Below are 18140 nucleotides of genomic sequence, written 5' to 3'. Positions count from 1 at the left end.
ATGTTAATCCTTGGACAAAACCAAAATAGTGGGATGTTACTCTGGCACAAGCTGAGTTTGCTTATAACAATATGCTCAACCGATTCATTGGGAAGACACCATTTCAGATTGTTTATTATTATCCACAGTGTCATGCGTTAGACTTAGTTCCTCTGTCAAAACTACTAGGTTTAAGTATTGCAGCAGAAAATATGGCAAATCACATAAAGGCCATTCAAAAAGAAGTATGACAAAATTTAAAGGCTTCTAATGCCAAATATAAAATTGTAGTTGATAAAAAGAGGAGGGTCCAAACATTTCAAGAAGGGGACCTTGTGATGGTTTCTTTGCGCAAAGGAAGACTGCTTGTAAGAGCATATAACAAGTTGAAAGACAAGAAATATGGACCTGTCTAGATCCTATAGAAAATTAATGACAATGCATATGTTGTAAAGCTTCCTGTAGATATGCTCATTTCTTCTACTTTCTATGTTGCATCCTGTAGATATGCTCATTTCTTCTACTTTTTATGTTGCAGATTTGTATGAGCATCATCCTCCTGATATAATATCTTCTCACTTAACTTCTTCAAAGTCGGAGTTCTTTTCACGCAGGGAAGATTGATGTAGAACAGTCTACATAGGAAGAGCAGATTGCAGGATATAATATAACTGCAGAGAAATTAGGAATTGCAGTTACTATTGAAGTACCTTTTTGTCATATTGCTTCCGTATTTAAGATTCTTAATTGATATTGTAATATCAAGATTTATTTATTTTTTCAGCTGTAGTATTTGCTTTTCTTATTCTAGTTATTTCTTTCCTAAACAGTTATAGTATTAGTTAAATTAGGATTTGTAGCCTATATAAAGGTTGCTTCTTTTCATTAATTCAATAAAGAATTTTTTCTTTAAGAACTTTAATATGTAAACTCATGGATTTAAGTGTAATTTTTTGTTCGAGAATTCAAACGATTTTTTCTAAAAATAGGTTGCGTCTTATTTCTTCAGAAGCTTTCGCTACATCATTTTAATAAAAAGTCATTGATTATGATTGTTAGGTTATGACCCTAGTCCTAGAATCTTTTTATAGTAATATATTGAAAGTTAGTTTATTATAATCCCTACTAGATATATTTTGGATGCCGCTATAATTTAAAATTAATTGCATGTAGCTTACTAAAATTACTGGGCTACAAATTAATTAACATATATTAGAAGTCATATGCAATATGCAAAGATGTACATATGCAATGCATTGATTGGAGGATTCAGACAAACAGCTAATTGCCTACATATCGTTTAGTAATTTTCGCATTGGTATCCTTGACATGATTGTGTTATCATTCTTGGACGAGCACCAACAATGAGAAGGCATTAGCTAGCTACGAGTCTAAAGGCGCACAATGAATCCATATATATATATATATGTACAATTACATAAATTAGGATGAGCACTTACATTCATTATTAGCTGGTCTTGATTTACCTTTTCTCTTGATATTTACAAGTGGAGTTTACAAGTGGTGAGCACTTACGAGTATATATATATATATATATATAATGTGTGTGCGTGTGAGAGAGAGAGTTAGAAATTCGTAGGCTATATATCAACTCTACGACTCGAAACTTTCAAGGCTTAATCACTTGCATTTTTCTTGTGGGGTTAGTGTATCTCTACTTTACGGTAATTAGTTGTTTGATTATAAATCAATCTCTTGATTAACCTTGAAACTTCCAATTGTAAAATGGTATAATTCATTTGCTTTCGGTAAAACACCCACTTGATTAAATAAGATAATGTTTTATATACTTTAAGAGGGTTACTTATTAAGAGGTTTGTCATATTGTGTAGTTCAAACAAACTTTTTTAAAACGATAAAAATATTTTTTTATAATTTAATTGTGTAGTTCAAACAAACTTTTTTAAAATGATAAAAATAATTTTTTATAATTTAAAAAAAAAATTATGATTTAAAAAATTATTTTATAGGAAACTCGAACTTGTATTATGGTCAGGTTACCATGCATATATATATATATATATCTTTTAAAAAAATAAAAAAAATAAAAGACAAACTAAGTTTATGTCCATTAAACTTTAAATTTTATCTATGTAAATTATGAGGTCGTTTAATTATAATTTGAAATTATAATTTATTTATTTTATTAATCAACATGAACCCATCAAGATTTTACAATTGTTATTTCAATTTTAGAATTGCCATACTTTATACCAAAACAAACTGCAAAACTAATCAAAGCATATTTTTCTTTGTTAATTTTCTTGTATGTAATTCTAATTTATTGATGACTATTTCTTATTTCTATGGTTTGAACATCAAATCAAAACATTCATAATATTTTTTAGATTAACAAGAGCATATATTAAAATAAAAAAAAATGTAAAAAGGAAGGGATTAAGATAGAGATAGAAAGAGTGTATATTTAGAGAGAGAGGGAGGTGGTGTTGAAAGATAATATATATATATATATATATATAGCATTATTCTTATATGATATGGACTATAACTTCATAATTTGAAGAGAAATCTTATGGTACTCGAGGAATAACTAGTAATAATTGTAAAAGAGAGATGGATACAAGGAGGAGGAGAAAAATATAAGTGAGAATATTTTAATTATTTTTTTAAAATTCCATATTTAATTTCTTTTTAATCATCTATTTATATATCTTTTAAAATGGGGCTAACATATAATAAATTAATAGAAGGATGAACACCATAAAAAATTTCATAATTTCACTAGTTCCATATTTAGTATCATAAAAATCTAGATAAAGAGTTAATTTGAAATGGCCAAGAAATTAATAACGATGAACTCGAAATTAAAATTCCATGAACTATATATCAAATTATGTATCCAATTTAACCTTTAAAAAAAGGTTATTAATAATTTGGGCTTGAACTCAATGCCATTACCTGTTAGAGAAGCACACAATACACTTCACAGCCCAACAAATAACAACTTTGAGATCCATTCCATGCCTAAATTTGGGCTCTCGAGACCAATAACAAAAGGCCCAACCTTCCTCCTTGTGAATGACCAAAAACACCCCAATACTTTTCCATAATTCAAACACACCCTTTCTTCTTGGAAACCTCAAAGATCCAAAACCTCGTCAAGACAAAACCACAAGGCACGAACAAATCATCAAAAATCATAAAAACTTAGAAATGTTAAGGCTTCTTGGAAGATCCTCACTGAAGAATCCTCAATTGAATCCGAAACCCATCATCCCAATATCTTAACCACCTCTTCACAATTACTTTTTCTGCAAAATCAGGCTAATCATAAGCTTATAAAGGTAACAACGAAACCAACAATCAAAAGGCAAATAAGAACCTAAAGAAATCTGGTCTTGATGAATAAGAAACTGCTTTATCTAACACCACGGAGACTACTGATGAATCAATTTAAAACACTGACCTCACCTTCTCCTTTATTCATATAATGTTTCAGGCATGTGTTCATCCCAAACCGGTGAGTCAATTCTTGCATTGGAGGTCTTAAAGGGTGTGTTACCTGTTGGTCTTCCATTGTTGAAAGGAAATGAAACTTTGGATACCATCTTATTCTTTTTAGCCATTGCAAGATTAGGCTCCTCCTGGCATCTTGTTTGGTCAAATGTTTGTATCAATGTTGCAGACTTCAATATCTTCAATGAAGGTCTGATATCATCTCTAAGGCCACTAATGAAGCTTGAAATGTAGTATGAATCCATAAGTGAACGGTTCGAAGTTCTCATGCATTAAGTACTTGAGTTCCTCAAACCTTTCAACATACTCTTCCATTCCTTTTTCATGTGTCAACTTGTTGAATTCTTCCACCACATCTTACTTGCTACAAAATCGCATATACATGGCTCATAAAAATTCTTCCTAATTAGTTAAATAATGATCACCAGTCCCTCTGTATCACACTTCTGCTTTTCCTTCCAAATAAAAGGGAAGCAATGTCAGTCTATTGGTGAACTTGGATGAAATGTAACTTGAAAAACTTTCTACATTTTCTGATCCAACCCTGAGGATTATCACCATGAAATGCTGACAGTTCCACCTTATGAAGAGTTTCATTGTAAATATTCATGTGCCCTATGTTAAAGCCTGCTGGTTCTTCTTGATTATGATGTTGCTGCCTACGGATCATACCTCCATGATCGGACTGATTCCTTGCTTCTTTCTCTATATCTTGTCCCCCCCTGAATGTTTTGATTGTAGCTATCAGATTTTCCATTTGCACATTAACTGCTCGTTCCATTTAGTCTGCTCCCACCATTGTCTCTTTTTTTTCTTCCTTGGATTCCAGTAATTCTTGTTGGAGAACCTGTATCTGCTCGTCCACTTGTTTGCCATGTTCCTCCAAGGCTTTAACTTTGTTATTTTCCACCATCTTTGGTTATCTAAGAGCAAAAAATGCTACCTTCATTTTCTCTTGGGAAGTGTCTATGATACCAAATTTTCAAGAGCTGCTCTTAACAATACAAGAAGTGGTAATAAAGATAGAAGAAAGTAGAAAGGAAGAGAGAATTCCTGCAAATACAGAAAGACTTCAGTGTTATTACTTACCCATACTCAATACAAGACTTGCTATTTATACAAAGATCCTTTTCTAACAACTAATTTATTCTTCTACTATCATGATTCTCTTTTCTACAAATGATACTTCTGAATGTGTGGATGTGTCCGTTATCGACTTCTTGGTCGTTTACTTCCTTGTTTTTCCTGATATATATGCACATTGTTCTTACAAAGAGTTTGTATTTTCCATATTGGTTATCTCTGCAGGATTTTGTGAAATACAATGAATCTCACTCGAAGTAATTGTCATGCCATATATTCGATCCTGTTCTACTTGGAGACGGTGCTGGAATTGGATTTTTCAAAAGGAGTTGATTCGATGCCAGTGCCCGAAAACTCGACTTTGTATGACCTGGTTCAAATAGGAATCAAACACACTCATGCAGCTGTTGGAGTAGGGAGTCGCTTGAGGAAAGAGTAGTCATTTGTGAAGGATATTCCTGTTCTCTTTGCAATTGATCAAGTGAGGCAGATTCTGGAATCAAATTCCCAAATCATGTCATTAAGTGCCTTAATTGTGCTAATTTTATAGTCATTCCTGAGTTACTGATGTATCTATCTTTCTTATTTGTTGCTATTACTTCTACTCCAGTATTACAAATGGTTTACATTCAGCAAGTATGAGGAACCAGTAACTCTGCGTTCATGTCGACCAGTACATTGCTAGAGAACTTGCAGTGGTCAGTATCAAATGCCCATCTTTGTCAAGTCTTTGATTCAATGTTCTGTTTAGCATTTTGTGGCAAATTTTACTGCTCACATTGTTCCAGCGACGTCTGAGATTTATGGCGTAGTATCATTCCACTGTTTTTAGTTGAAATGAGCATGTGTATATGTTGCAGATGTACCTTGTAGAGACCTCACATTATTATTCTATTGATCATCCTTCTACATGCCTCGAGGATTGGCCCTTGAGATTTTCTTCCACCATGGACATAATTTGGTCCTAGATAATCAATTTATCGAGCTCTGGACTGCTGGTTGGAGCCCAGTGAATGTGCACTTCATAACGGTCCAATTCAACAGCAGTTGTAAAGTTGCGCAAGGACTTGCCTCATGTTCCTCTAGATGCTCGTGTTAATTTACCTCGATATATTTTAGATGAATCAGATGCTGTTTGCCATTACCGTCACAGGTATGTAAAGGAATGCACATGCTTAAAAAGCAGACTACATAAACAATGTAGCACACTTGCTTTCCCCTTCAACAAGGCTGGATTCTTTCGACAATGCAGAACTAGCCAAATGCTTCCTCCCTTGTTATTTTCAAATGGCTTTTTGACCATTGTCAAAATGAAGGGATTCTTGGTTTTGCACATCTTGTTCACTTAAACAACGTTTGGTTATGACAGAGTTCCTGTTTTGGTTTGGAAATGGCTTTTTGACCATTGTCAAAATGAAAGGATTCTTGGTTTTGGACATCTTGTTCACTTAAACAATGTTTGGTTATGACAGAGTTCCTGTTTTTGTTTGAAAGTATATGAATTCAATGTCTCCATCTTTTATCTCTTGAACCAAACACGGGCAAAAAACTAAATGAGTAAACATTGAAATGTATATAAACAGTCGTCTGAACTAGTGGCAAAATTCTTGGGAAAATTTGATACATAGACTAACTGTATACACTGCTTATAGTTGATGGTGTCTGAGTATTTCACATTAATGTACATTAATCAAGTAGCCATGATTTTTCTAGTAGCATTGCTCCAAAAATGAAGAAAAACAAAAATAGTAAGAGAACTTGATAGTTCTTGCCAACGAAGCCTGCATTTGAAAAGGGATAACAAATTTTGCCCCGTGCATGCATGGATTCCTAACTTATTGATAAGAGTAGTCAATGTCAGAAAGGGAATTTCCACAAGATCTATGACTCAAAATTGATGTCGAGGTCAGAATGGAGACTGGCACAGTGGACATGATGATTTGTGTGAGGTTGAGAACCACTTGTAGAGGCAAGCCGAATGGAACTTGTGCTTGCAAGTTCTGCAGGCAAGCCGAGGAAGGCTGTGGTTGGTCGTATGAATGACACTATAACATATTGGGCACTCCTCGACACCTTCAAATTCCTTGTCGAAATTGCTTTTCCATGTCTGTATAGCTTCTGCTAAGGCTCCATTCTGCATCACAAATAAGAAGCATCTTGATCAGCTAAAATGTCTTTAAATTAATGATATCACCATTTATTGAAAACCAACAATTATTACCTTTTCCCATTTCGTTGTTACTTTCCTCTTTTTAAGACCATAAATGGATATGGTTCATAATTAAGATTGTAATATATGCCTAGGATTTCTAAGATTTAAACTTAGCTTTAAGAACTTGAGTTTCTGGTCTATAAAGGAAATACCCAGCTTTCTAAACCACACATAAGCTGCACCATAGCAGCGTAAGTATCTCTGTGACAATAACAGGAAATAAAAATAACACCCTTTGCATTTACCTGATTGCGAACAAACAACATCATTGACATCAACCATTTCCTCTGCTTCACTTCACTGATTCCCAGACTTCGCATACATTCAACATCCACAGGGCGTAATGGATAAGATGGAGGAAGACGAATAACTAGATCCATTCCTGTTTCATCCTTCATATATGTAGCAACGACTTCATTTGCTGATTTGCTCACACTGACTGAAAAATTCTCATCAGCAAAATTGGCTTTCTTTATCTGCATCAAAAGAAATTATATTAGATCTAAGCGATAATAAATTAGCATAGATTGCCAGACCTTTTGAAATTATATAAAATGAACCTTCCAAGAATTCAAACTATCACCTGAGACAGTTCGTTCACAATAAGAGGAGGACTACACCATGTTCTTGTAAATGATTCAATAAGAGATGATGCAGTGCGGTCACGCAAGTCAGTAAACCATCCCCGAACATAAGCAGGAAGAATGCAAAGCATCAGTCCAAACAAAGCCCCAGCAAGCGAAGTCATTTTCTTGGGTTCAATAGGCCACAGCGTTTCAATGGAAAACAATAGTGACCCTGTTGTGATGGCAGTTTTTACTGCACTAGCAGCCTCCGAAATGTCTACAGGAAGCTCCATGTCTTTCTTCTTAAGATTATGTGCCTGACACAATTCCAGAGGAATATGCTGGAAAAGGCAATCTAATATCAATGAATTAGCAGAATCTTGCACATACTGGACTAATTGCTCCCTTGCAGATGATGATGATGATAATGACCACAAATGTGATAGCAATAAAGACCAAGCAAGGAACACATTTACCTGCAAATTTGATGATATTAGCTAGTGGAAAACCAAGCAAACCTTCTCAGATTATTATTTGATTATATGCTTCCATTTGATCATTTTAAGTTTTTTGGTAGTTAATAGGGAATAGAAATTAGGAATTTCTCAATCCTCTACCAGTAGCAAGAAGCTAAACTAAAAGGGAATTTAGTTATTTTTCCTGTCCTCATCATTAGCTACTGCAGACATTTAAATTCAAACAAGAAAACAAACAAAATATAGCAATCAAGAAACTTTACCCGTTCTTGAGATATTAAATCAACTTCAAAAATTTCATCAGGTAGCTTTTCAATCATAAGAGATAATTCCTCCTTCAAACGTATGTTTCTTTCTGATGACATTTCAAGAGCACCTGAATTCCGGTCACCACTAGTCTCGCCATCCAAGGAACATGCAGTGTCTTCTTCAAGAATAGCCAACTGTGAAATAGGTGCAGTTGAGAGAATAACATAAGTAGCAAACTGCAATGGCGGAAATGGAGTAGAGGAGAACAGGATAGCATACAAAGAGCTAATCGGCCCTTTGCTTAAACCCCAAAATTCAACTGATTTCACTGCTCTGTCTCTAGCATGTTGCGATGATTTAACCACGATTGAGGCCACCAACTCCCAGAAGTGAGGATTATTAAACCGAGTTGCTGCTACAATGGATGTAGCTTCAACACTGTAGGAACTTGCTATGGACTCCGCAATGCCTGTGCAAAAGAACAACCGAAGAATGCCTTCTAGGATTCTATCTCTGGTAGAATCCCATCTTTCTGCTCTCAGGTGGTTATCCTCAGCAGGTTGTTGGAGTTCCGAAATAGCGCAAAATAAAGAAAAGGATGCCAAGGCATTAATAGCAACAGTTATAGGATAAGGGTCCGGGATCAAAACAATCTTCTCAAGGTTCTTAAAAACATCAAAATTTTCAGAAGTAGAGCTGTTGGTGATAAGATCATTCACATTTTCCGTGACTTCCTCCATGATCACAACTGCCGACTGAATCCAGGACCTCAAATTTGAGAAGAAAAACTCCCAGTCTTCTTCAGTAAATTCAGTCCAGCAATAACCAACAGAAAGAACCGTTAACTTTGATAGCAACATCCGGAACAGTGGTAGTTGATTTGAAGCTACTAATGCACTAACACCATGTCTCTGCTTTCTGAATACATCAAGTATGAGTATTCTCTCCTCAGGACTTATTTCCCTCACCAGCTTCAATGATTTTGTATCATCCATTGCACTAAGAGGATAGCAAGCAATAACCAGTTGGAACCATTCTTCCATATCTAAGATTGATAAAGAAGTTAGTTGTGTAAATTTCATTTTAATTCAAGGAAATATTTAATAAATGGATCCACTTGAATTTAAAATATAATGGCTAGACCGTACAAACCCCTTATAGCACAGGCCTACAATCTTATTTGATTCTAAGCCCTGAGGTATGGATGGGGTATAACCATAACCAGAATATCCTAATATCACTGAGGTCAAATTCAAACATTTTAATATTGACAAGGTGTCGATCAATGAACTATATTGCAGGGAGTGTTTCTGCATTTTAGCCACAATAATGGTTCATCAACATTCAATGCTCCTGGATATGTCAAGTGTTTGGCAAATTAAGTTTTCCTCAATCTCACTGAGTGGCATCTACACCAACCAAAAGAAAAGGAGAGAACGACCAACAGTAGCAAGGGTGAGTGTTGGTTCCCTATCATAGTGACACATAATCCTAATTCAGTTCTAACAATGGAACATTTCCTAAGCCAAGAAAATGATACCAGACTATAACATGAACAAAACCTTGTATTTTTAAATAAGCATGTGTTTACCTTGTCCTGCCTGCCATGTAACTAAAGGTGGGAAGGATAAAAGCCTTCGTAGCCAGTCTTTAACAGTATCCTGCATCCGTTTTTCACCCAAAGAAGCAACTTGAGAATCACTGTTAGATTCCTCTGATTCGATGCTTCTCTGACATAATGGATGGACAAGAACACTAACAATCACAGGCAGAATCTTCAAACAATTTTGGTTTACTGCTTCACCGATAAAAAGCTTATGTATGAGTAGGTCAAACAGTCTTATAGCTTTGTCTCCTTTCCATATATTTTCTTTGAACAGATTGACTAATAAAGATAAAAGAGCTCTCAAGAATGGTTCTTCAACCTTTTCCAATTCATCACCAAAAGCAGGCCATAGATTAAATGAACTTTGTGTACCACTTTCTCCATGAACAAGAGCACCATCAAGTAAGATGTCGAAGATGGAATCTAAAAGGCTTTCCTGGAAAGGATAATTTCCACTCCGGCAACCTGCACTCAGAAGAGGCAAGAAAGAAGCTACAGCACTACCTCCTGGCCATTTCCACGTGCATAATATTTCAGCAGCAAGCCAGGCTCGAGAAGTAATCTCTTCTTCAGCTGTCTCCTTCAGGGGGTTTGAAAAAGTGTTTTCAACACAGCCTGTTATAACTCTATTGAGCCCAATTTTCAAGATGAGCTTGTCAACTAAAGAAACAAATTTGAGATTCCCAGTGGCCTGCACTCAGCATTTGATTGTACTTCATTAATTGTAATGATTTATATGAGTTAAAATGGTAAGACAATGTAACAAATCATTTATTGAAGATCTGCCTGAAAGATTGTACATAAATCTTTCAGACAAAAAGATACTTGATTTCCAGAATCAACCAAAACAGCATTCACACATATAAATAATTACTCTCAAATTATGTAAATGATGAGCCATTTTTTATTATATAAAACTATAACCACTTAAAAGGGCTTTCCATACAGGGCCTAAAGACCATCTAAAAATTTAAACCAGTTTTGAAAAAATTGGAAGAAGAAAAAAAGTTATGAAAATATAAGACAAAAAGCATACTAACTACAGGCTACCAAGCAATGAAGATAAGATAACTTTGAAAAATGCAGACTGTTAAACATGATAGAAATGCAGTTAAGCATGTTGGGGTGGAAGATAATAAACCAGCCAAATGCAAACTGCTTACACAACCAAGAAAGAAAAAAGTTAAACAATGAAGAAGCAATGAAGAAGCAAATATGGTATTATGACATATTTGGATTAAAGGACCAAGTTAAAAGGAACCTCTGACAAAAACCAATCAATAGAACCAAGGGCCCCCCCATAGGCTTTCAAATGAGACAGAGAAAAAGATCTTAAATTCTTAAACCCAATAGGCATGTCTCATTTAAGTGTATTAAAGAACTGGAAACAAAAAGGAAAATGAGATATATAAGAACAAATCAAACAAAGAACAAAAATGATCACAAAAAAGTAACAAACAACAATCCTTACTGCTACAAGTGAGCAAGAATAATGATCAAAATGCAACTCACATAGATATCAACAGAGACTGCTCCAGCATTTAAGTTAACCAATCCTTTTGGAGCACTAAAATCTGGAATGATCCAAAACGGCCAAGTATCATTCTTGCTAAGAAGCTGGTCTAACAGATTTTGTTCCTCATCATGGTCATGGCAGAGACATTCAAGAATTTCAAGAACCCAAAAAAAGCACAGAGTGGTTATCTTATCCGCACCAAGTTTATCTTCCTTGAATATGACAGACCTAATAAAGTGAACCAAATTACTTCCCAATCTCTTTCTATTGTCAATGCCGAGGCTTTTCCAAAATTCATTATTCATCTTGGAACAGAAACCATTCAAAGATTCACCAAATCTCAACCTACCCCTGATTTTTTCCTTTGATTCATCATTAAGGACATCTTCTTCCAATGTATCCAAGCTATTCTCCCAGCCCATGATAAATACCAAAGTCAAAATACCTGAAACCAGCTCAATTTCATTGCTGACTGTCTTTAGGCAAAAGAAGCTGCCACAGAGTACTTTCAGAGCAAACTGAGCTGTCTCAGTTTTGTTTATGGAACTTTCATTTTCCACTGCAAAATTGGTCGATCCAGCAACTAATAAAGCACATGAATCTCTCACAACACTGAAAGAGGACTCAAGACCGAAAGCAACCAACTTTTTGAAAACTATTGTAAATATCAGAACCATTGCATTTTTGGAGGCGAAAGATACACAATTGTCTTTGCTTGAGCCACCAAGGACCGCACTGCAGATAAGACATATAAGAGAAGTCATGGAATGGAGTTAGCAGAATTAAAGACTCGGATTTATCAACTTATGCTCCTCTGGTACTGAAAATGCAGATTCATATTTAGGGAACACATTCAATGTATGTCTATCTTTGCAGCTCAGAAATGCAGAAGCATAAATAAACCAATTAATTAGAACATAATGTTTAATAACCTATACAGAGTAAATATGATCAGTGATTTTTACTACCATGGTAATCATTGTTTTACATTCAGCTATACAGAATAATGTATTATAATAAGATTCGGTTCACTTACCACAAAAAGCGAGCAGAAGAAGTCATATGGGGAGAAGGTGAACACGCAACCGCAACTGCAGCTGATTCCAGAAGCTCATGCTGCCACTTGTCTGGTGTGAACCAGAACTGGTGAATGAAATCATTATTCATCTTCGTCCTTGCAATTTCAGTTCTCACTTTTTCTAAAAGCATTGCCAACAGATCTAAGTAATGAACTTCCTGTGGCCCAGGCTCAGATTCAGATTTTTCTTGATTAATTGCATATGAAAGGATCATCTGCCATTGCTCGGAGAAATATTCATCATTGAGCAATGCAAGCAATAGATCAAGTCGAGCACTGGGGGAGGAATTATATTCAAGCAAACACCAAGGAACAAATGTTCCTTCGAAAACTTGCATGAAAAGCTGAGGTCCCAATTCTCTGTCTTTGTGGGCAGGTACATGATAGGATGAATTTGCTTCATTGTAGATGCAAAGTTCTTGGACTATCTTCTGCGGGCCAAATAATGAAACTGCAACTGATAAAAGTCTCACACCATATGGTGTGTCCTGAGATCAAGAGAAAATTTAAGAGTAAATATGTGAGTAAGAATGTGATATTAAACAACAATATGAAAGAAAGAGAAAGTTGTCAACTTAAAAACAAAATACGAGCTCTCTTCGAGGATTTGGAAACAAAATTGTAAAAAATCATAAAATTCTACAAATACAATCCTTGCTAAGCATTTTATGAGTTAAGTTGAGCAACATTAACTTACATGAGATCTTATCAACGGGAAAGACTTCGCCAACATTGGTCCCACTACATAAACCAAGGGCCAACTTTCACCTTTTCGCACAGAATGTTTTTCCAGCAGTGACAAGAACTTAATGACCTGTTCTACATTCTCAGTAGTACTTTCTGTGTTTTCCATTGGCTGAAACATCCGGAGGCAGTTTTCCTTAAATACCACAGAGAAAGTAGAAAGCAGATCATGCTCCAGTAAATAAATACCAGATAGAATTTCCACAATACATTTTCCCAACTCTTGAAAATAACTCCTAGAATACTTGATCTTCAGTGGTTCTACTGATTTATGGTGAAAAGGTAAGTTTCCATGCTCCAAAGAATTCCCAGGTGCTCCAGAGGTTACTCCATCCTGATTCTTCAATCTGACAGAAAATAGGTATTCTTGCCACAGAAGTTTCACAAGAATATTGTCCACAAGACTGACTTGAAAATGATGTGTGGAATCTGAATCATCACAAATCCTGACATCAAAAGAGTTAGAATACCATAAAACTAAAACAAATACCCAAAAATACTAAACGAGATCACCAAATCCATCATTGGACACAAGCAATTGTATGAAACTGAAGATAGAATGTCATGAGAACAGCTAAGCAAAATCGCACCTAGATGCATTACATAGCCCCCATAGAAAACATTCTTTAAGTGCACAAAAAAATGCTAGACGATCCGGATTTGTCGCATTGGATGAGTTCCTTCCATCCCATAGGTTTTGGAAAAAATCAATAAAAAACTTTTCTCCAGAGATTGCTTTTGGAGGCAGAATGTCTAGCAATATAACGAGAGCAGGATAAGAGGCCTGCTGAGATCCAAAGCACCCATTTCTAAGAAAATTCCACAACCAGTTCATTGCAGTTTTCTGAACATTGAACAAAGTCCAGCTGTCAGGAAATCTTTTTGAAAATAATAATAGTGCATCCCACATTGATGAATGACAAGTAGGATCCTTTTCCTGAAAAGCACCAAGTATTGCAGCTGCAAGAGTTTTCATATTTCCTTCATTAAAAGCATCAGGAATATTTTTAATGAAACTCTTTAATGCAGAATATGTCGCTGACCGGATTGCAGGGGTTTTGGACTTCAGAAAGTCAAGAAAATAGTTCTGAGTAGAAAACAACTTTTCACCAAAGGAAATAGCAGTTTCCCTAGCCTTTGAAGCATGTTTTGGTTCTGAGGTTATGTTCTCAAAACCAGGTCTCTCAGATTGCATACAGACCAAAACATCAAGAAGAGTGGCCAATGCCAGTAATGATGAAGATATCACCTAAAATCACAAAAAAAAAATACCAACAAATTCATTAGTGAGAAAACAGCAAAACACCAAAGGGGCTACGTAAAGCAGACCCAGTAGCAACAATTGAGGTAAGATTTTGAGAACAGAAACATCAGGTTTTAGAAAACACACCAGCTTTTAGAAGGAAAAAAAAAAACCATGATTTTGACTATTATCAGTCTTTCATTTCAAAGATAACATAAAAATAAAATTTTTGAAATTTAATTAGTCAAAACTCAAATTTCAATTCTAAACAAATTTTATATATTTTCATGGATTATCCAAGAATATTTTGATCAAGATACACATTTTTTACATCACATGAACTGATTTGCTTTGAACTTAATGTTTACTGTCATTGGAGTAAAACCTTTAAAATTTTTCCTTTTTGTCATTTTATGTTCATTTTCTCCATCATCCAAGCTGCAGATGGTACGTTTTAATAGCACATTGAAAAACAAAAGATAGAGAACAAATAAGTGGTAAAAAAAATAGTTAATCAATCAAAGAAAGGGATAGAAACAAAGAATCATAGCATACCTGCTGGTACATCTCTTCTAATTCATCCAAAGCAGTTACTTTATCTGATGACATGGTTTGTGGTGTGTGCTTCAGGTTTTCTTCCAAATACATAAATATCTCAGATGTGCATAGAATTAAGGCATCTAATCTCTTTTCCTGAGCTGGGAAGGCTGCCTGTTGCACACAATATACAGTAAGACCATAACAAATTCATTAGTAACAAAAACTTGAACATTAGTTGCTTACTAAAAGCTCACATGAGGTTATCATGCATTAATGGACTGTGCCCCGGAAATAAATGGAAGCAAAAGTTCATGAAGAAGCCAGTAACACTTTGCAAATACCAATTAAACAAACATTCTTTTCTGAAAGGAATAAAACTAAAATATTTGTACCAGAGCAATCAAAGTCAAAAACCAATATATATAAATATCAGTCAATTTATTTTCTGCTAACCATGAGTATCCTTAGACAGAATGCAAAATGTTAATCAGATATTCACACTTTGTATGTATAATCAGGTATTCACAATGCAAAATGACATAGAACAATTGTCCCGGGAGTTTATAGACCAGATTGACAAGGTCAAGCCCGAAAAGAAGTCCTTGACAAAACCAAGAAGCATCTCATATGAAACTTAAAGTTACTGTTTTTCTATTTTAATTATTTTGCTGGTTAATTTTGGATTTTAATTTTTTGTTTCCCACTTAGCTTAGGACTTTTAATTTAATTAGTATTTTACTATTAAGAAATCTTAATGCTAGATGAATTCTATTAATTAGGTAAATTTTACTTAGGAATCCTTTCCTTTAAAGGATTTTATTAATAATATAAATAGGGATGTCTAGTTTATTTTATGGAGATCAAGACTACTATTCAGATTTAATAAAAATATCAGACAATTTTCCCTAGATTTCTCAACAATTTGGTTTGTAACCTTAGGTCTTGAGAACCCTAGTTTTATCTTTGTTGTATGTTGCATCATGAAATTTCAAAAAAGAATATATTCCTACTCTTTGTATAATCAGATATTCACGATGCAAAATTTCAGAAAAGAATATCAGAAATTCTAAGGAGTAATTTCCAGACAAATATAACCTAAGTTGTGTTAGAATGGACCAGAATGCAGGCCCACATTATAAAACAGGTCTACCCCATCAATCTTCCAGAATACTGACTGGAGTGCCACCCACTTGATTTTCATTTAACTCTATTTGAACAGGCTTAATCAAATAAATTATCAGTGTGTTTCTTCCCCTCTTATAGATCATGAAAATTTCGACATTCACAACAGCAAACTGCTTTTTCAGCATCTGTCTGCTATTTTATTGGCAGTTTCCCTTATCTGCCACTTCGAGCAAAAGAAACAATGGCAACCTTCTAAAGCTTGAATGAAATGATAGCAAACCTCCAATGATCTTTTGGCAGCTAAAGAAACTTCAGGAACTGTATCAAATTGAGAAAACCACCACGGTCCCATCAAAGACTTCAGATACGGGGCTAAATCTCTTCTGAAAAAAAATAAGATCCACAGCAAGTTATTAGCATGGACTAAGAATCATGCACCCTTAAACAATCATATTAAAAAGAAGCTAAAACATTCTAACAATCTGACAACATGATGGCATAAGAAAAGGTAGAATACAAAGGATGTACAGAATTCCATCCATTTACTAATATTTCCAAATAGTTCTTATTTCACAGCAGGGAAAATCAAAAGTCACCAGTAAGAATTATGAAGGAGAAATGTCCTTTACCCAACCGCTGTAACAAGATTTGTCATGGTCTCATTTGTGGCTCGTCGAACTTCTCTATTATAGTCCAACAACAGCTTCTTGTATTCATAACCCTGAATGCAAAATAACATTCAAAAAATGTGAACTGAATAAATTTCTTCAAATAAGAGTGAGACAGAGGAAATAGAAAATCAAAAAGAAGAAAAGAAACTATACCCATTGTGGAATAATCAGAACTATTTCCTTTCCAGACTTTTCCTTGAACAAAGCAGATAGAGTTTGCAAAGCTTTAAGCTGTCCAAAACATTAAAAACACCACAATAAGCTTCTTCTACTACTACTATGCAGTAATTCACAAAGCACGATCAAATGTTCCCTTTTCTTTTGTTCATCTTAACAAAAAGTGGGATATATCTTACCTTTGTAGTAGGATCCTTCCTTCCTAATCGCTTTACATGTTGTGCCACTTCGCCATCTATATCCTACAAACAAACAAACAAAAATTATTTTTTTTAAAAAAAAAGAAAAATCCAAGAAACCATCATAGCAACAAGCTTCCATTTTTACACCTTCAGCATACAAATAATCACTATCAGCTTTACTAATTGCATGAATCACCAACAAAACCAATCCATATCACAAAACCTGCATTTAAAAGCGCTTTTTCAGAAGCACAAAATTGGTCTTTTCAGGGCGAAAGCACTTTACGTCCCTAAAGCAACAAACTTTCTTAAACTTCTGTTCGGAAATCCCTAAATTAATATCATTTAGGCACAAATAATCGCAAATTACAAGAATGAACTAACAAAACCAATGCCAACTTAATTTAACTTCAGCAGAAGCATAAAGCACGCATACCAAAAAGGCGGCAGTATCATCTGTGTCAAAACGAGAGCTACCAATATAACCACCGAACCCCACCGTTACCGCCGCCGGACCCGACGGCACTAGAGACGCCGCAAGACTGCAAAATCATATCAGAAAATCACAAAACTATCATTTAATTAAAAAAAATTAATTTCTCTTTAAGATTTAATATAAAAAAATAACTAACTAATTAATTAACTACCTGCTACTGGAAGCGCGAGACTTGCTTCTGTTAGCTGCTGCTTCTCCTTTCTGTCTGCCCATTTTATTCGCCCTCTATTTGTTCTTCAACGAAGCGTCTCCGGAGAAGGATGATTTTCGGAGGTTTTAGAGAGAGAGAGAGAGATTTTCTGTGTGTTTTCCTGGATTTGAAGCTGGAGATACCTTTCTAGCACGGAAGGAGAAAGGAGGGCTAAGTGTTTGAACGACATGTCATTTTTCATGGAACCCATTGGATGATGAGTCGTCTAGTCTGATTTGGGGAGCCTGGGTATGTATGTTTTTTTCTGAAGATTTTTTTATAAATACAATGAAAAGATTATTTTAGAACTTTTTTCATGATAAGTTTCTTTTCTTATAATATTTTATTATATTTAAAAATGAGACTGTGTGAAATTAAATATTATTTTTCTTCAAAGCATATTAATTCAATAGTTTGTTATTCATCCTTTAAAAAAAAATAAAGAATCATTAGTCTTTTTCAAAGATTGTGAATTGTACATGCCAATTTAATTATTAATTAGATTTATA

The 18140-nt window shown here is 34.7% G+C and overlaps 1 protein-coding gene across 2 annotated transcripts; it reads right to left on the bottom strand.

Annotated features, from left to right (window-relative positions):
• Window positions 1-6101: 6101 nt before the first annotated feature.
• LOC105137689 (HEAT/U-box domain-containing protein) lies at window positions 6102-17787 on the bottom strand. 2 transcript variants are annotated; one of them, XM_011043524.1, is made up of 16 exons: window positions 17593-17787; window positions 17382-17487; window positions 16943-17005; window positions 16740-16817; window positions 16545-16636; window positions 16196-16298; window positions 14806-14961; window positions 13598-14256; window positions 12961-13453; window positions 12222-12751; window positions 11182-11920; window positions 9655-10360; window positions 8078-9108; window positions 7356-7814; window positions 7018-7248; window positions 6102-6694 (listed from the first exon to the last, which is right to left on the bottom strand). In XM_011043524.1, exons 1-16 carry the CDS (start codon window positions 17652-17654, stop codon window positions 6467-6469), a joined length of 5736 nt encoding a protein of 1911 aa, XP_011041826.1. In that variant the 5' UTR covers window positions 17655-17787; the 3' UTR covers window positions 6102-6466. The 2 variants fall into 2 exon arrangements, with proteins under 2 accessions (XP_011041826.1, XP_011041827.1); XM_011043525.1 differs by lacking the exons at window positions 14806-14961; window positions 16196-16298; window positions 16545-16636; ... (2 more) ...; window positions 17382-17487; window positions 17593-17787 and having other exon boundaries at window positions 13598-13967; window positions 14051-14142.
• Window positions 17788-18140: the final 353 nt, after the last annotated feature.

This window comes from Populus euphratica, unplaced genomic scaffold, assembly GCF_000495115.2.
Source record: "Populus euphratica unplaced genomic scaffold, PopEup_1.0 scaffold69.1, whole genome shotgun sequence".
NCBI lineage: Eukaryota > Viridiplantae > Streptophyta > Magnoliopsida > Malpighiales > Salicaceae > Populus > Populus euphratica.
The sequence above is the reverse complement of the archived record's forward strand: the minus strand, read 5'-3'. Positions and strand labels throughout refer to the sequence as shown.